The sequence below is a fragment of the Hirsutella rhossiliensis genome (genome assembly GCF_020360975.1).
Source record: "Hirsutella rhossiliensis strain HR02 chromosome Unknown scaffold00001, whole genome shotgun sequence".
Taxonomy (NCBI): domain Eukaryota; kingdom Fungi; phylum Ascomycota; class Sordariomycetes; order Hypocreales; family Ophiocordycipitaceae; genus Hirsutella; species Hirsutella rhossiliensis.
The window spans coordinates 7,508,974-7,524,346 of NW_025408667.1; the positions used below are offsets into that span (position 1 = coordinate 7,508,974).

A 15,373-nucleotide genomic window follows, 5' to 3' on the forward strand; every position below is an offset into this window, starting at 1 on the left:
TGAAAGAGCAGCTACGTTTATACTCTATAAGGGCGATTGCGTTGCTTAGTAGGAGAGGGCAAGAGAGAGCGCGCCTTCCGTTACGTGGGTAACAGCTTTCCAAGGCTCCAGCAGGTGGCAGAGACCGCCGAAAGATGAAAAAGACTGCTAGCAGCTCCTGAAGCCGGTGATGGGGGTTTACTGGAGAATACCTTTCTCGTATTCTGCTAAGTGACATCTCAAAGGACGCAACTGCTGTAGCAGTCTTCTCTACTGTAATGGATAGCTGTCGTGACTCTGAGTACTTGTACCTAAAAGGCTTCACCTAAGAGCTGTTTTTACGCCGCTATTGGCTGTCACACCCCCTGTCTAAAACACACACCCGCATGGGTACCTATCTACCTAGGTAGCTAAGGTAGGTACCTAAGTGTCTGTCAAGTACACGATCTTTGCTGACAGTGGTGCCGGGTCAACTGTGGCATCAGCAACCCTCTCGAGAACTAAGTGCCTAGTAATTAAGAGACCTACCGGCCAGGTCGAAAAGGCGCTACGGAGCAGCAATTGACGACGAGGTGAGGCAACGACCGATGATGCATCGGCATTGCGAGACCGCGATCGTGATACTCGCCCCGCCGAGTCGCCCACTCTGATTTTCCAACGAGCAGAAACAGAGGGACCAACCTTGCCTCGGGTCCTGTACGGGCAAGACCCCGGCTTTCTTTCAGTCGTTGAAGCGGCGTGCGTGGCGAAGACAGTCGTACTGCACAGGCTATCAAACCCGCGCTTGCGGACTGTGGCGAGCAATACCCTCCATTCTGGATGCGCAAACCTACCCCAGACCTCCCGAGCGCTGGGAGGCCCCTGCGTCGGCGTGTCAGCACTGCTCTCCCACCGGCTGTTGACAAGCTGGTCTCGGCACTGGGGGATAAGGTGTATTTGAAGCCGTCCTTGCCCCCCCCCCGTCTTTTCCGTGGTCCCTGATGTGCGTTTGGGCGACCAATTGGGCACCCAGCTGCTTCTGAAGGTATCCGTAACTTACACGTGCTCCTAACCAGCTCCCCTCCTACGCACCCCGACCGTACCCTTTTATATTTCCCGGCAGGTCCAGCACCCCTTGGGTCATCGGGGCATCTTCCCGAGCAGCTCGGGCCTCAATTATCCATGGTTGGGCACGAAGCCAACGAATTCCATGATGAACCCTCGTCACACAAGCTGTGAGTGGCCGTGACAGAGGTAAGTTACACGGTCACAGAAAGGCGAGGCCGCCGGGTCAGCAGACAAAGCACCGACCGTCAGTGCATTGGCGCAGCCGATGTGTTAGGCGTCATTCGTCAACGTCCAGGATCTAGACGGACATCTATCGATGCGATTCACACACGAAGTACTCCTGTGAGCAGTATTTCCTGCCCCACGCCCTTTGCACATACATCCTCGATGATCGAGACGGGACAGCCGCTTCCAACGCTTTTCCGGAACCATGATCCTGTCATTTCTCGCCAGTGGTTGATTGCACACGTGAGCCCAGGCCCCGTTTGACGGCGAGTTCCTAGCCAAAGCTTGGCAGAAAACTGAACGATTGTCGTAGGTGGTGTCATTGAGCCGTTATCATCCAAGGCTGTGCAGGAAAATAGCCTATTTCCCCATACTACTCAAATAGGCTTGATCTTGAAGTGAAGAGCAATCAAGCTAAAAACCAACGCCTTGAGGTCCTGGGCGAGATAGTAGAAGACGCGGAGGCCCTCGGGGTCGGCAGATTCAGTGACGTCGACCAGCGAGCCGATTTTGGCCGTCTGCGAGTTGTGAGCGCCGGTTACGACCGGAGAAAAGCGCACTCGACACGAACCTCGAAGGAGATGTGCTCGTTGCCCATTCGAATCTCGAGTTCTTGACGACCGTCCTTGTTCTTCTGTGGCCATTTCGAGTCATCTTCCCTGTCGCGCTGTCAGAGCATGTAGTAGACCAGAGAACCAAGGCTGTCCGACTCACTTGACGATCTCACTCGTCTTGACAATACGCTTTATTTCGTCGACAATGACCGAACTGACACACACTGTTTCAGAAGTCGACGACGGTCAGCGCATCCACGCGCCCTCCTCAAGACGCGCGACCTTGGCGTCATACTTACTCTCTTTGCGAATGAGACTGTCGTTGCGATAGTTGGAGTTGTTTGCGTATCGCGTCACAGCACTGCGGCCGTCGCCCACGGCCCTAAAGTCAAATTCTGCGATTTTTCAAGTTAGGATCAAGGCCGTCGCCGCAGATGCAGTGGCTCATGGGGAGGCTCATACCCAGGAACTCATGGCCAAAGCGACCCATGTGCCCCGAACTGCATGTGGTTCTCCGGTGAGCATGTTGATGACGACGAGCACAGCGTCAGGCACGGCAACAACTCACTAGTATCGAAGATAGAACGGCTCGTAGGACGAAGACATGGCGGCTGTGGATCGTCGAGCTTGAAACAAACGAGTGCAGCCAGCCAGGCCTTGCACACAAGGAGGTGGGAGGATGAGGAAAATCCCTTACCTAAGCGTGGCGCCTGGTCTTTTCACTCAGAGACCCTCCCGCTTAGTAACCCGGTACAGTACAAGCAAGCCTGGCGGGCATTCATTTCATCAGTCCAGCTGCCATGCTCCTAGAAGCCTCCTATCTAGCGTAGGCACATATGAGAAGCACATAACTGGTGAGTGATTTAGACTCTCAACTCGATTTAAACAACTATACAACAAGAACAGAAGGATGAACACTCCTAATATAGGCGTAAAGGGAGATGCTAATTGGCAGAATCTTTGCTCCCCACTTGTAGCAGGCCGAATGGGAAAGGAGTCGCCAAGGGTCCGCTGTACGGTACCTTCCACGTGACACGCCAGGTTGCCAAGTCGTTCGTGCCACCTGTTTCTAGCTGTCGGGCCAGCCATTGCATCTCCGGAAAGTTGGCCATTGTCCAAGTGAAGAGCTGGCTTCTATAAACTCGGCACGCCCTGGCGACTCCGGCCCTGGAACTGGTGTTTCGACAACGGACGGGACTGTCGAGCCAGCCAACCCACTCAGTCCTCTGCATCCTGGCACTCTCGCAGCTCCCGAGTCGCCGAGCCCTTGAGCCCCTCTCCCATCCTACGGTCGTGATTCCACATCCAACGATTGCCGAAACAGCGCTGCGATAACCAACCGCCGCCATGTCTGGCTTCCTTGAGAATGCCTACAGCCTGGTCCATCAGGACAATGCGGCCGACGTGCCCTCGGTCCCCGACCTGCGCACCCAGCTGGAGAAGGGTACCGACGACACCAAGGTCGAAACCATGAAGCGCATCTTGACCATCATGCTCAATGGCGATCCGATGCCTACCCTGCTCATGCACATCATTCGATTCGTCATGCCCTCCAAACACAAGGCTCTCAAAAAGCTCCTATACTTCTACTACGAGATCTGCCCCAAGCTCGACTCCAGCGGCAAGTTGAAGCAGGAGATGATCTTGGTCTGGTAGGCAGCCCTGCTTCCGCAAGGCGACACAGGCTGACCGAACATGCGTCGCCTCTAGCAATGGCATCCGGAACGATCTTCAACATGCCAATGAGTACATTCGAGGAAATACGTTGAGGTTCCTCTGCAAACTACGCGAGCCAGAGCTGATTGAGCCACTTCTATCCTCGGCGCGTTCGTGTCTTGAGCACCGGCACGCATACGTTCGAAAGAACGCTGTTTTTGCCGTGTCGTCAATCTACTCTCACTCACCGTCCCTCATCCCCGATGCGGCCGAACTCATCTCCAACTTTCTCGATGGAGAAACTGATGCTACATGCAAAAGAAATGCGTTCGCAGCACTGGCCAGCATCAACCACGATGCCGCGCTTTCATATCTGAGCTCCGTCTTCGAGGGCATCACAAACGCCGAGGAACTGCTGCAGCTAGTAGAGCTCGAGTTCATCCGCAAGGATGCGGTCCAAAACTCGCAAAACAAGGTACGTCCAGGACTCGGTTCGAAAGCCAAGCACGTCACCGCTAACAGGACAAGGCCCGCTACTTGAGATTAATCTTCGACTTGTTGGATGCTGGGGCGTCAACCGTGGTCTACGAAGCCGCCTCATCCCTGACTGCCCTTACCAATAACCCAGTCGCCGTCAAGGCTGCCGCCGCGAAGTTTATCGAGCTGAGCATCAAAGAGGCAGACAACAATGTCAAGCTTATCGTGCTTGACCGCGTCGACCAGCTGCGCAAGAAGAACGAGGGCATTCTAGACGACCTGACCATGGAGATTCTTCGGGTACTGTCGAGCACAGATATTGATGTGCGCAGAAAGGCGCTCGGCATCGCCTTGGATATGGTTTCGAGCAGAAATGTCGAAGAGGTGGTACTTCTCCTCAAGAAGGAGCTTTCAAAGACCGTGGATCAAGAATACGAGAAGAACACGGAATATCGCTCGCTTCTCATTCACTCGATTCACCAATGCGCCATCAAGTTTTCGGAGATAGCTGCGAGCGTAGTGGATCTCTTGATGGATTTCATCGCAGACTTCAACAATGCTTCCGCCGTCGACGTCATCAACTTTGTCAAGGAAGTCGTGGAGAAGTTCCCTGCCCTGCGGAAAACGATCGTGGAGCGACTCGTCTCGACTCTCGGCGAGGTTCGCGCAGGCAAGGTGTACCGAGGAATCATGTGGATCATTGGCGAGTATTCCCTGGACGAGGCAGACATTCGGGATGCGTGGAAGCGGATACGAGCCAGCCTTGGCGAGATCCCCATCCTCGCCTCGGAGCAGCGGCTACTGGAGGAACACGACAGCGACAAAGTCGACGAACAGGTCAACGGCAGTTCGAAGCCGGCGGCGCCAAGCGGCTCACGCAAGGTACTCGCGGACGGCACATATGCCACCGAAACGGCGCTCACTAGTCAATCATCGGCTACCGCCAAGTTGGAAGCCGTCAAGGCCGCTCAAAAACCACCGTTGCGACAGCTGATCCTCGACGGAGACTACTATTTGGCCACAGTCCTGGTGTCAACCCTGGTGAAGCTGGTCATGCGACATTCTGAGATCTCCGCTGACAAGGCACGGACGAATGCACTGAGGGCCGAAGCCATGCTCATCATGATCTCTATACTCCGCGTCGGACAATCTCAGTTTGTCAAGGCGCCCATTGACGAAGACTCTGTTGATCGCATCATGTCATGCGTGCGCTCTCTGGCAAACTTCAACGAGAAGAAGGAGCTGGCGACCGTATGGCTGGACGATACGAGGAAGGCATTCCGGGCCATGGTTCAGGTGGAAGAGAAGAAGCGGGCTGCCAAGGAGGCGTACGAGAAGGCGAAGACGGCCATTCAAGTCGACGATGTCGTTCAGATCCGACAGCTCTCCAAGAAGAACGTTGGTGACGGTTTTGACGAGATCGAGGTGGACTTGGAGAGGGCAACTGGCGGCGAGTCGACCACCGAGGACCTTTCGTCCAAGCTCAGCCGCGTCGTCCAGTTGACTGGCTTCTCGGACCCCGTGTACGCCGAAGCGTATGTCAAGGTTCATCAGTTCGACATCGTCCTTGACGTGCTCCTTGTCAACCAGACAACCGAGACTTTGCAGAACCTGTCCGTCGAGTTTGCAACGCTCGGTGACCTCAAGGTCGTGGAGCGGCCAACGACGCAGAACCTGGGAGCGCACGACTTCCACAATGTCCAGTGCACCATCAAGGTCTCGTCAACAGATACGGGTGTCATTTTCGGCAACGTGGTGTACGACGGGGCCCACTCGACTGACACCAATGTCGTCATCCTGAACGATTTGCATGTCGACATCATGGATTACATTCAGCCGGCCACTTGCACGGAAACCCAGTTCCGTACCATGTGGACCGAGTTTGAGTGGGAAAACAAGGTCAACATCAACTCCAAGGCCAAGTCGCTGCGGAATTTCCTGGATCAGCTGATGGCGTGTACCAACATGAGCTGCCTCACCCCCGAGGCAAGCCTAAAGGGAGACTGCCAGTTCCTGAGCGCCAACTTGTATGCCCGTAGTGTGTTTGGTAAGTCCAGAGGGAAGAGCTTGAGATTTCTTTTTAGTGAGTCGGCAGCTGACCATTTTTTTATAGGCGAGGACGCGCTCGCCAACCTGAGTATCGAGAAAGAAGGAGAGGACGGGCCAATCACGGGTTTCGTCAGGATCAGGAGCAGGTCGCAAGGCTTGGCCCTGAGCCTTGGCTCCCTCAAGGGGTTGAACAAGATTGGCTCGCAGTAGGACGTCATGTGGTAATGTTCATGACCGTTTCCAGTGATGGGCCCCGTACTGGGGCGCGTACAACCAAATTCAATGAAGATTTTTTCTCGCGACGCGGGTGAAGGGGAGTCAGAAAAGGGTGCGCATGGTCGACTTGGCACGGGAAAAGCTCACAGGGCGGACGAGAACAGGATGCTGTTCTTGCTGTCGGCGGGTCGTGTAGATGGCATCAGTGTCTAGCATAGTAGAAAATGGAAGAAGTGAAGCAGCGATGAGGCCAAGGCACAATCACGGGACTGGGCCGAGATGAAGGCTGGCGTCCGATGCCGCAGGTGGCGATGGCACGGGTCGCTTGCTATATGATTCGTACATACATTTGCAAATGCCGTGTCCCAAGAACAGTTTGGTAGAGCAGTAGGGAAAGCTGGGGGGGGGGGGTATATTGTAAGGAAATGGGGATATTAAAAGAGACGTGAAATCGCCCATCAACTCCACAAACATGGTTATGACCCAGATGCGTCGTGCCTGATCCGACAAGGTGCTATCCAGCCTGGCCGAGACGACTGGGATTAGAGAAATGCCCGCAACATCAATGATGGGGAATCTCGGAACCGCGCAACGAGGGAAGGCGGCCGCAGAGACACGGTCTGTGTGCGGCAAAACAAGAGCTAGAAGACAAAGGCATTGATGACGTGGCCGCCCTGCCAGCCCTGAGCCTCAAGTGTCGAATTCTCCCTGAGAATCTTGCCCATGTAAGCGAGCCGGATCCTCTTGTTGGAGGGCAGCTGGGCGCGAGAGGTTTGTGGTCAGCGACATTGCATGCTTCCCGGATAGAGATGGTAGGGAGGGCATACCGCTGCTTCTAACGCGATGCTCCTGGCGACGCTGCGTGCTAGATCTGACTTGCCCATGCTGACTTGGACGTCACGGCCGGTCTCGCTTAGGCGTGCGCGTAGAGTCATCTGCTCGCGTAGATCAAGGACCGCCTTGCCCTTTTCCTCGCGACGCTTCTGCGCATCAGTGACGGCTAGCTCTTGGACCTCTTCGGCAGAATCCTCATCCGGGGTCGACAAGTCTCCCTTGGCGTTTGCGTCACCATCCTGAGCTAGGTTGCTGGGGTCGGAGACGACCCAGCCGGGGAGTTGATAGTAGTTCCCTAGCGAGTCGTATACGCCATTGGCGAGATCGCCAGTGGGCAACGATATTTCGGCGGCCGAGAGTATAGACTGGGCGGTGGCGAGGCCGTCAAGATCGTCGTCGTTGGAGTCGTCAGGAGCGGTTGGGTGCCACAGGACCTGGAGGGCAGCGTGAACTGTTTGCCATACTTGGGGACGGCCAGTTACCCTTGTGTCGAAGAAGTCGGCACGCTCCGAGTCGAGCTCATGGCGAGTCCATCGGCGATCCTTTGAGGACCACTCGTGGCGACGTAAAGGCTTGTTGATGTGCTGATCAAGAGGACCAGGGTCCCGCCGTCGACGGCGAGAGGAAGCCTGGCTGGCAGCGGTCGGGGCGGCCTCGGTTTGGTTTAGAGAGGGTGGTGGATTGATATGGCGGGCGGAGGCGTTGGGGGCACCGCCTGGATATGGGGAGTTGGGGCCCGCGGAACTGGAGAAGCAGCAGCCCTGGAGGGGGCGCGAGGACAGAGAGATAAGCTGAGACGGCTTGCGCAAGAGGTCGGGGACGAAGGACCAGGATACATACCATGGCGAGTGGCTGGATAATTGAGCAGGGAAAAAGGTCCCTCAGCTCAGGCGGCTTATGATTGGGAGGGAAACCGTGTTGTTGAGGAGGCGGCGTTGCGGGCGCGCAGATGGGAGGCGGTTTATTGACGCCATACCAGCCCGAGTAGGCGTGGTGATGGCGACCTGGGAGAGGCGTGCGTCGATGAGCCGGGGCGGAGCGAAAGCACCGTGGATGGCGGCTTCGAACGACTTGTCGGATTGGAGGAGAAGCCCGTGAAAGGGCTGGAAGCAGTCGGAGGGGGTTTGGCGGCAGGACGGCACGAGGGGCGGAGGCGCGCGGTTGACAAGTGATTTGTGGACGGCGCAGCAAAGCATTCTCTGTAGAGAGAGCAGAGTAATAAACTGGCAAAGGACGGATAGCCCCGGCATGGATATGAATGGTGGAGTTGGGCGCCAAACACGTGCCAGTGGTGGAGTGGGTACTTACCTAGGTAGATGCCGACCTTGGGTAGGTACTGTAGGTGCTAGCATGCCATGGGTTCCTACGTACCTAAGGTACTTATCTTGAGGTGCCTGTCCAAATAGGTACATACCTATGAAGGTACCTAGAGACCTACCCTGCGAGGTACTCTCAAGTAGGTACCACGACCGTCGGCTGGTGATACCCTCTCCTCACTCATCGGTACACGACCAAGGCAACCTCGACGGCCAGCCTCTCGCCGGCTGTGATTATTTCGTGGAGCCAGAGGTCATGAAAGAGCAGCAGGTGAAGAAACCTCGCGAAGGACCAAATTTTGGCGCTGAACATTTTGGAGCAAAAAATCTCTGCGGATTCCGGCTTGAATTGATCCAACGACTCCAGCGCCTCAGCTTGTCTGACAGCACTGGGGCTGCTTCCTACTCGGCGTCAAGTGGCCATGGAAGAAGCAATCAAAACACACTTTTTCCACCACGGCAAAGGGGTAAGCTCACTCACAACCCAGTCCCGCGTCGAGCCAGCAGAGGCGCTGACCCCTTTCCCATGTCAGAATACTACATACGAGTGCCACTGGTGTCAGTTGCGCTCGTTTCCCACTCACCAGACCGCTCCCATCACCGTGGTCAACGAGGTGGACAGCGAGATCTTGCCGCAAGGCTTCCGCTTCATCGACGACAATGTCCTGGGCGGAGGCGTGGAGCCTGCCGAGGAGTGCTTCCGTAGCGGCTGTACGTGTGTTGACGACGCCGACTGCCAGTACACTGGGTGTCTGTGTCTCGCAGACCTCGAGGAGGAGGACAAGGACGAAAGTGTCAACGACGCTGTCAACGACTCTGGCGTAGACGACTCCGTGCCACCCCAGAAATCCTACGCCTACCATACACACGGCGCCAAGGCTGGCTTGCTGCGATCCAAGCTGCACCCATCCAAACTGCCTCTCTACGAGTGCCACCAGGGCTGCTCATGCTCAGCCGACTGCCCCAATCGAGTTGTTGAGCGAGGCCGGACCATCCCGCTCCAGATTTTTCGGACCGAGGACCGAGGCTGGGGTAGGTTTTCAGTTCGTCGTTGATTTGGATCGCATCTGACCTAGGCTTGCCCTCGCCTCACAGGTGTGCGCACGCAGGAGTCTATCAAGAAGGGACAGTTTGTCGACCGCTACTTGGGCGAGATCATCACGTCCGCCGAGGCCGACCGGCGCAGAGCTGCCGCCGCCGTCTCGCAGCGCAAAGACGTCTACCTCTTTGCCCTCGACAAGTTTACTGATCCGGCATCCCTTGACCCGCGGCTCCGGGGCCCGCCCCTGGAAGTGGACGGCGAGTTCATGTCTGGCCCCACGCGCTTCATCAACCATTCTTGCGATCCAAAACTCCGGATTTTTGCTCGCGTCGGTGATCATGCCGACAAGCACCTGCACGACCTGGCCCTCTTTGCCATCAAGGATATCCAGAAAGGCGAGGAGCTGACGTTTGACTATGTCGATGGCGTTTCGTTGGAGGAAGAGGAGCGCGAGGGAAATTTCGAGGACATGACGAGATGCCTCTGCGGCAGTTCCAAGTGTAGGAAGTTTTTGTGGTGAGGTGCCGTGGTGTCTACCAAGGGCGACAGGCGGAATCGATTGCCATGGCCCGCTCGCTTTCCCGAGGAGGTGCAACGCCTCCCGAGACACTTTTCTGCGACCTCGGTGTTGTCGATGCAGGCCAGCATTGCCGGGCAAGTGTGACACAAGGCAGCCATCTCGAGCAGCCGTGGACTGCCAAGGCAAACGGCTCGGCCTTGGCTTGGAGAGCAAACCGCCACGCACTCTCCAATCATTGACTTGGCCCGATAAGAACCTGCTCCCGACATATCTGCTCCCGATCTACGTGGGCCAGACAGGCCCTTTGAGAGCGGCCGGCCGCAGAGATGCTCAGCAAGTTATACTCTGCCGCCCTTGGCACTTTGGCTATTCATGTGTGCAAAGAGTACCAAAACCCAAGTCGCAACTTGGCCAAAATTGCATTTCAAGTACCAGTGCCTCTATAAGCCGCCTCTGCAAGCCATGCCGAGGTAGTACCTGTCTAGCGACCTTTGCAGTGGCCTTTCTTTGCCTGCCTTTATAGGAGTAATTATAGTGGCCTTATAGTAGCATTTGCCTGCCTTTGCCTGCCTTTATGGTGGCCTTTGCCTGCCTTTACAGCGGTCTTTGTAGTGGCCCTTGCCCGCCTTTATAGTAGTAGGTATTTTCCGCCCGCCCCTGTAGTAGTATTTATAGTAGTATTTATAGTGGCTTTTCTACATCTATGAAGTGGCTTTCCGCCTTCTAGTGTCCATCGTTGCTGTTGTGGCCAAATCGTGATTCCAGGTTTGGCACATTTTGCATACATTAGCCAACGTGCGACCGTACATGATGAGTGTTCCATCCGAATCAGCCGCAGGGTCTCTGTCGCGAGGGAGGCTCCTGCTCCGTCGAGAACGAGAACGCAAGAAGCGTTTCGAGCATCAGGTGGCACGGGGCAGACCGGACACTGGGTGGAGGAAATGCGGTGACGGGACATGCTCCCGGCCCAGCTGCCGCTACGAGGACATGAGCGGGACAGTGAGAGATAAAGAGAGCAACCGGAACGGGATCCCGACCAAGGACATGTTTCAGAGGTTTGCGGATGAAATGGTAGGCTGCATGTGGCCAGACGAGTGCCTAGGCGGGAGCAGGGGCTCGAAGCATCGGGCGGTCGAGTCTTTGGCCACATCACCACCTACAAGATTCGCGTTCTGGCAATTCCGGGAGACGTGCAGAAAGCAGCAGCTGCAGCCGTCGGAGAAAGGGATGAAGAAGATGCTCATGTCGCTTCTGCCGGGGCTCCGGCGGCATATGCCAGAGGTCGAGTCGCTCGTGCACCAGGAGGCGGACGCCGACTGCAGAGAGGCAAGCAGGGAGCGGAGGCTGCACGACGCTGCCATGGAGTTTGTGGTGGATGTTGAGGTGTGGCGGCGCTCACAGGATGGGCGATTCCGGGCCTGGACGTTTGGGCAGGGGGGCGAAGCGGCCGAGTTTCTGGCGGCGCTGCTGCTCCATCTGTGGTTGATGGACAGGGAGGACTGCTTCGAGGCGGAAAGGGGGATGGACGGGCGGCGATGTGACGAGCTGTGGCAAGAGTGGCTGGACGAGAGGCCGGCGGTGGTGTTGGAGGAGGAGGCGAAGGAGGAGGCGGCGGAGGGGAAAGAAGGCGAGATGCGGAGCTATATTGGGGGATGGGGAGAGGCGCGATGGCTGGGAGGAGGAGAGCGACGAGACTGAGGCTGGTGATGACCGTCAGTCCAGCCAGATGGCGACCAGGATGAGCATAAACGCCACTAACATGGACACTCTTCCGGCCTCTGGCCAACTTGATACGCTTGCATTGATTTCACCATCTCAACGCTGCACATGACCTTGCTCTGGAAGGATACACAAGATTCCCCAGTCCATCTATTTGGCCACGGTATTTCTGCCGGTCCCAACGCTTAGCCTCCGTCTTGGGCTTGTCCGTTAGTATCGTCTGATTTTAGGTCTTGTCTCTCTCCCTAGATGGACTCGAACCGACTACACGGAAAGGCTTTGTCCTCGGCAAAAAGACGGTTCGCGGCGCGCCCAAAGATCGTCATTACCCACAAGAATTACAATTTACCGAGGTAGAGAGGGACAGTACGAGAATCAAGCAAAGCCCAGCTCATACGGTGGCAGCAGGGGGGCCCTTGCGGCCTCGACGAGTCTACGTAGCTTCTTTTCATCGGCGTGCCTCGGGCCGTCTGACGTTGCGTCATGTTTTGTACTGTATGTACCTCTGCAGCACGCACCCTTTGGGTGGACGAGAATGTACGTACCTGCATCCAACGTGGCCGTGCCACAATCATCACCTGATGGTCTCCCGATATGCGCCCCCTCCCCCGCTTTCCCTGTGGAGGCGGGGGAGGGGCGCAGGGGTCGCTGTTGACCTCGGGAGCCCGGGCGGGGGTAACTACGGATACTAACAACTTGGTTCCCCTGCCCCGAGAGTCCAGGCGCGCGTGTGCTTGTACAGTACAGTGCAGGGCAGGGCAGTACAGTACAGTACAGCACTTTGGAGGCAGTGGGACGATTTCAAATACTTTAAAGCACATCATGCCTGCTCGCCCAAGCCTGCCCAAGCCTACCCAAGGCGGGTGGGTAGAAACTAGAATGTAACTCGGCCCCCCTCAGACTCCGCTCAAACACGACATAAGACCCGAGGTCTCCCCCCATTCCTCCCCCTCTGGTCCCCCGTGGCGAACCTCTTCTCCTCTGGCCCTGCTCTTATCAGTTCCCACCACGCACCCGAAAGAGAGAGAGACACACACACGCACTCCGCTCTCTCTACGCGTGCCCCAGCCTTGACCGGACCGCGGCGCCATCGCCGACAATGTTCCGCGCCCCCAGGAGCTTCTCGACCTCGGCCAGAGTACACCCTAGTTTCCTGCCTCACCTGCGCAACTCCCGCCGCATGCCCTATCGCTGGTAAGTCGGTCAAAGCAAAGCGAGGGAGAGGGGCGGAGAGAGCAATGGCATCACCGCCGCACCCAGCCTGACTTACCCGGGCCCTCGAACCACGGCCGCCGGCCCGTTAACCATTCAACCCCATAGGTTCGTCTCCGTCGCAGCCATCTCGGGCGCTGCCTACGCCGCCAAGGGGTGGCTCGACCGCGCCGGCGCACGCCGCAGCCAAGACGCCGAGCGCGCCGAACGCGACGCTGCCGAGCGCCAGCGCCGCAACGACGCCCTCATGGACGTCTACGGTGACCGTTCCAACCTCGAGGCCCTCGAGCAGGCCGTCAAGTTTTACGAGAAGAAGGAGCGATAGGCGTTGCCCACGGCCAGAGTCGCGCGGAGCAGAGAGAGATTTGACTAGGCTTTCGACGCAGACATGCCAAACAAGGCAAGAAGCACACAAAACGACGACAAACCTCCCAGAGGAAAGGGCCGGGGGGGGCAAGAGTGGGACGCAAAAGGCACAAGCTGACGCAGAGGAGAAGAGAGCAAAGGTAATGCGCGCAAAGAAGGAGGCGTCCTCTGCGCTGCCGGGGTTCCTTTCTGGGCGATATTATAAGGCGTTCAAACTGCGGCGCACCTGGTTTCATCTGATTATCACGCCGGGCGTCACTGGGATTGACGGGCTGCATTGCATCAGGGAGTTTGTCTACCTTCTCTATCTATCCTCATGTACACGGGTAACGAGAAAACCATCCGTCTTCTCTTGGTAGCTGATGCCTGTCCAAGTAACAACAGGCTTGATAGACGATGCGCATTCTGGTCCGGAACATGTTCGTCGTTCGTGCCAAGTCTGCGTCCAGTCTTGCCTACGTGACTGGTGAGCATCTCCAATCGCCACCATTCCAGGCCCCACGCTCCCCTTATCTCGCTGTTTCCCCGTCTCCCACTTCCGCCAACGCTAATCCAACCACTCCCAGTCCTTCCTTTCCTTCTCCTTCGTGCAGGCTACAGAAACAATTCAACAGTTTATGGTTTTTTTCTCCCTTGTAAATGTGTAACGAGTGTCTGCCGAACGTCACGCCTCCCTACGAGTCAGCTTGCTATGTCAAGCAAAGAGCAAGAGGAGAACGAACCAAAAGAGGTGGAGTAAGAAGAGAGAGAGGTAAAGGAGGAAGAGAGAGAAGAGAAAGCGCCAAACCCTTTCGCTGCCGGTGTCGGGGTCGCCAGTCGCCGCTTCATTGGCAGTGCAGAACCTTGGGAAAGACCGCCAAGTTCTCCGACGATTGTACAGGCGCCTCCAATGGGCGGAAAACGGCATCTGCCACCTGGCGTGACTGATTTCTCCCCGTCTCCTCTTTCTCCTCTTCAGCTCACGACAGTCCACCGGTCCACCGGCGAGAAGCCTCGCCCTGATCTTGTCCAGCTCTTTGGCTGGCGCGCTCATTTTCGACCTCGCTCAACGACGATCCTTGGGCTTGCGGATGGTGACTCTTGCGCGGTCGAGCTCCCAGCCAACGCCATCGTTCTTCTTGAGCTCGTCCCACGTCGACCCGGTCATGCGCTCCAGGAAGTCGACCTCGACCTCCATGTATGTCTTGCCGATGCACTTGAGCGCGTGTATCCTCAGGTCCGCCTCGGCCCATTCCATAATGCGGGCCTTGTGGCCGTCGACGGCCCTCTTCACACGGCCAAAGGCAACACAGTTGTCATGAACAAGCGCTGCCAGAACGGCGCCGACCTTGGCATCCCGGAGGCCGTATTGTCGCCGCAGCACAAAGGCCTCGGCGAGCTGACGCCGCCGGCAGGCCGTGTCGAGGACAAGATAGCCAACCACCTCCTGGAACTCGACCGAGGTTAGCGGCTGGCGCGGGTGTATCGTCTGCAGCAGATGGAGGATGGCTGGGTGGTATGACTCGGGCTGCTTGACTAGGACGGACAGGCGGATGCAAAAGAGATAGGCCTGGACGGCGAAGTCGTCGGCCCGCTTCGATGCCACGACACCCTCCCTAAGCTTGCGAAGTGCCGCTATGACGTCCGAGAGCGCCTTGGAGTTTGCCGGGCTCTGGAGAGCCTCGACAGACGGGCTGGCCAAGTGCTCAGCCGGCGGCGGTGCTGACGAGGAAGGGGGCCCTGAATCGCTGGCAATTTCAAGGGAGGAGAAGCGGCGCAGCAACTCATCGCGGCGGCCGGCATCGGAGCAAAAGGTCATGTAGCGCTCGACAATCTTTGTGTAGTACCTTTCCTGCGTCTTGAGATCGAGCAGGCTGGGGCCTCTCCAGCGTCAGCAGATGCGGCCACCGTCAAGCATGACATTGCATGGCGGCGTGTCCCGCCGACGGAAGGGTACTCTCACCGGCTGTCTCCCTTGGAGGGCAAGCCCATGCTTTCCAGGACATCTTGCTCGACGGGCTTGAGCCTGCCCCATGGGCCCGACGGGGCCCTGTCGCCTCTGTTTGGCATCACGGGCTACTCGAGCATGACTCTGCAGGTGACGACGGGTGGTGCGAGATGGAGGGCGCAGGCAGTGCTTGGCACGGTCGGGAGATGTGCTGGAACGGGGGCCGTTCTTTTT

The 15,373-nt window shown here is 57.1% G+C and overlaps 7 protein-coding genes across 7 annotated transcripts; 4 read left to right on the forward strand and 3 right to left on the reverse strand.

The window, feature by feature from the left end:
- Positions 1-1,628: 1,628 nt before the first annotated feature.
- On the reverse strand, positions 1,629-2,411 carry HRG_00999 (mago nashi protein; the record flags this gene model as incomplete). The annotated part of the gene is made up of 6 exons (XM_044859470.1): positions 1,629-1,769; positions 1,823-1,910; positions 1,966-2,029; positions 2,105-2,200; positions 2,268-2,305; positions 2,374-2,411. The coding sequence occupies 6 exons, from the start codon at positions 2,409-2,411 to the stop codon at positions 1,629-1,631; spliced, it is 465 nt and encodes a 154-aa protein (XP_044725870.1).
- A 741-nt stretch (positions 2,412-3,152) lies between these two features.
- Positions 3,153-6,197, forward strand: HRG_01000 (coatomer beta subunit appendage platform domain-containing protein; the record flags this gene model as incomplete). Its single annotated transcript, XM_044859471.1, has 4 exons — positions 3,153-3,457; positions 3,516-3,936; positions 3,990-5,985; positions 6,052-6,197. The coding sequence occupies 4 exons, from the start codon at positions 3,153-3,155 to the stop codon at positions 6,195-6,197; spliced, it is 2,868 nt and encodes a 955-aa protein (XP_044725871.1).
- A 647-nt stretch (positions 6,198-6,844) lies between these two features.
- HRG_01001 (ubiquitin-binding domain-containing protein) lies at positions 6,845-8,233 on the reverse strand (the record flags this gene model as incomplete). The annotated part of the gene is made up of 4 exons (XM_044859472.1): positions 6,845-6,961; positions 7,031-7,471; positions 7,520-7,752; positions 8,014-8,233. The coding sequence occupies 4 exons, from the start codon at positions 8,231-8,233 to the stop codon at positions 6,845-6,847; spliced, it is 1,011 nt and encodes a 336-aa protein (XP_044725872.1).
- A 542-nt stretch (positions 8,234-8,775) lies between these two features.
- Positions 8,776-9,915, forward strand: HRG_01002 (SET domain-containing protein; the record flags this gene model as incomplete). The annotated part of the gene is made up of 4 exons (XM_044859473.1): positions 8,776-8,820; positions 8,917-9,064; positions 9,119-9,385; positions 9,449-9,915. The coding sequence occupies 4 exons, from the start codon at positions 8,776-8,778 to the stop codon at positions 9,913-9,915; spliced, it is 927 nt and encodes a 308-aa protein (XP_044725873.1).
- An 810-nt stretch (positions 9,916-10,725) lies between these two features.
- On the forward strand, positions 10,726-11,613 carry HRG_01003 (uncharacterized protein; the record flags this gene model as incomplete). Its single annotated transcript, XM_044859474.1, has 1 exon — positions 10,726-11,613. The coding sequence occupies one exon, from the start codon at positions 10,726-10,728 to the stop codon at positions 11,611-11,613; it is 888 nt and encodes a 295-aa protein (XP_044725874.1).
- Positions 11,614-12,733: 1,120 nt separating this feature from the next.
- HRG_01004 (uncharacterized protein) lies at positions 12,734-13,171 on the forward strand (the record flags this gene model as incomplete). The annotated part of the gene is made up of 2 exons (XM_044859475.1): positions 12,734-12,828; positions 12,955-13,171. 2 exons carry the CDS (start codon positions 12,734-12,736, stop codon positions 13,169-13,171), a joined length of 312 nt encoding a protein of 103 aa, XP_044725875.1.
- Positions 13,172-14,257: 1,086 nt separating this feature from the next.
- Positions 14,258-15,261, reverse strand: HRG_01005 (putative sac3 ganp nin1 mts3 eif-3 p25 protein; the record flags this gene model as incomplete). The annotated part of the gene is made up of 2 exons (XM_044859476.1): positions 14,258-15,065; positions 15,155-15,261. 2 exons carry the CDS (start codon positions 15,259-15,261, stop codon positions 14,258-14,260), a joined length of 915 nt encoding a protein of 304 aa, XP_044725876.1.
- Positions 15,262-15,373: the final 112 nt, after the last annotated feature.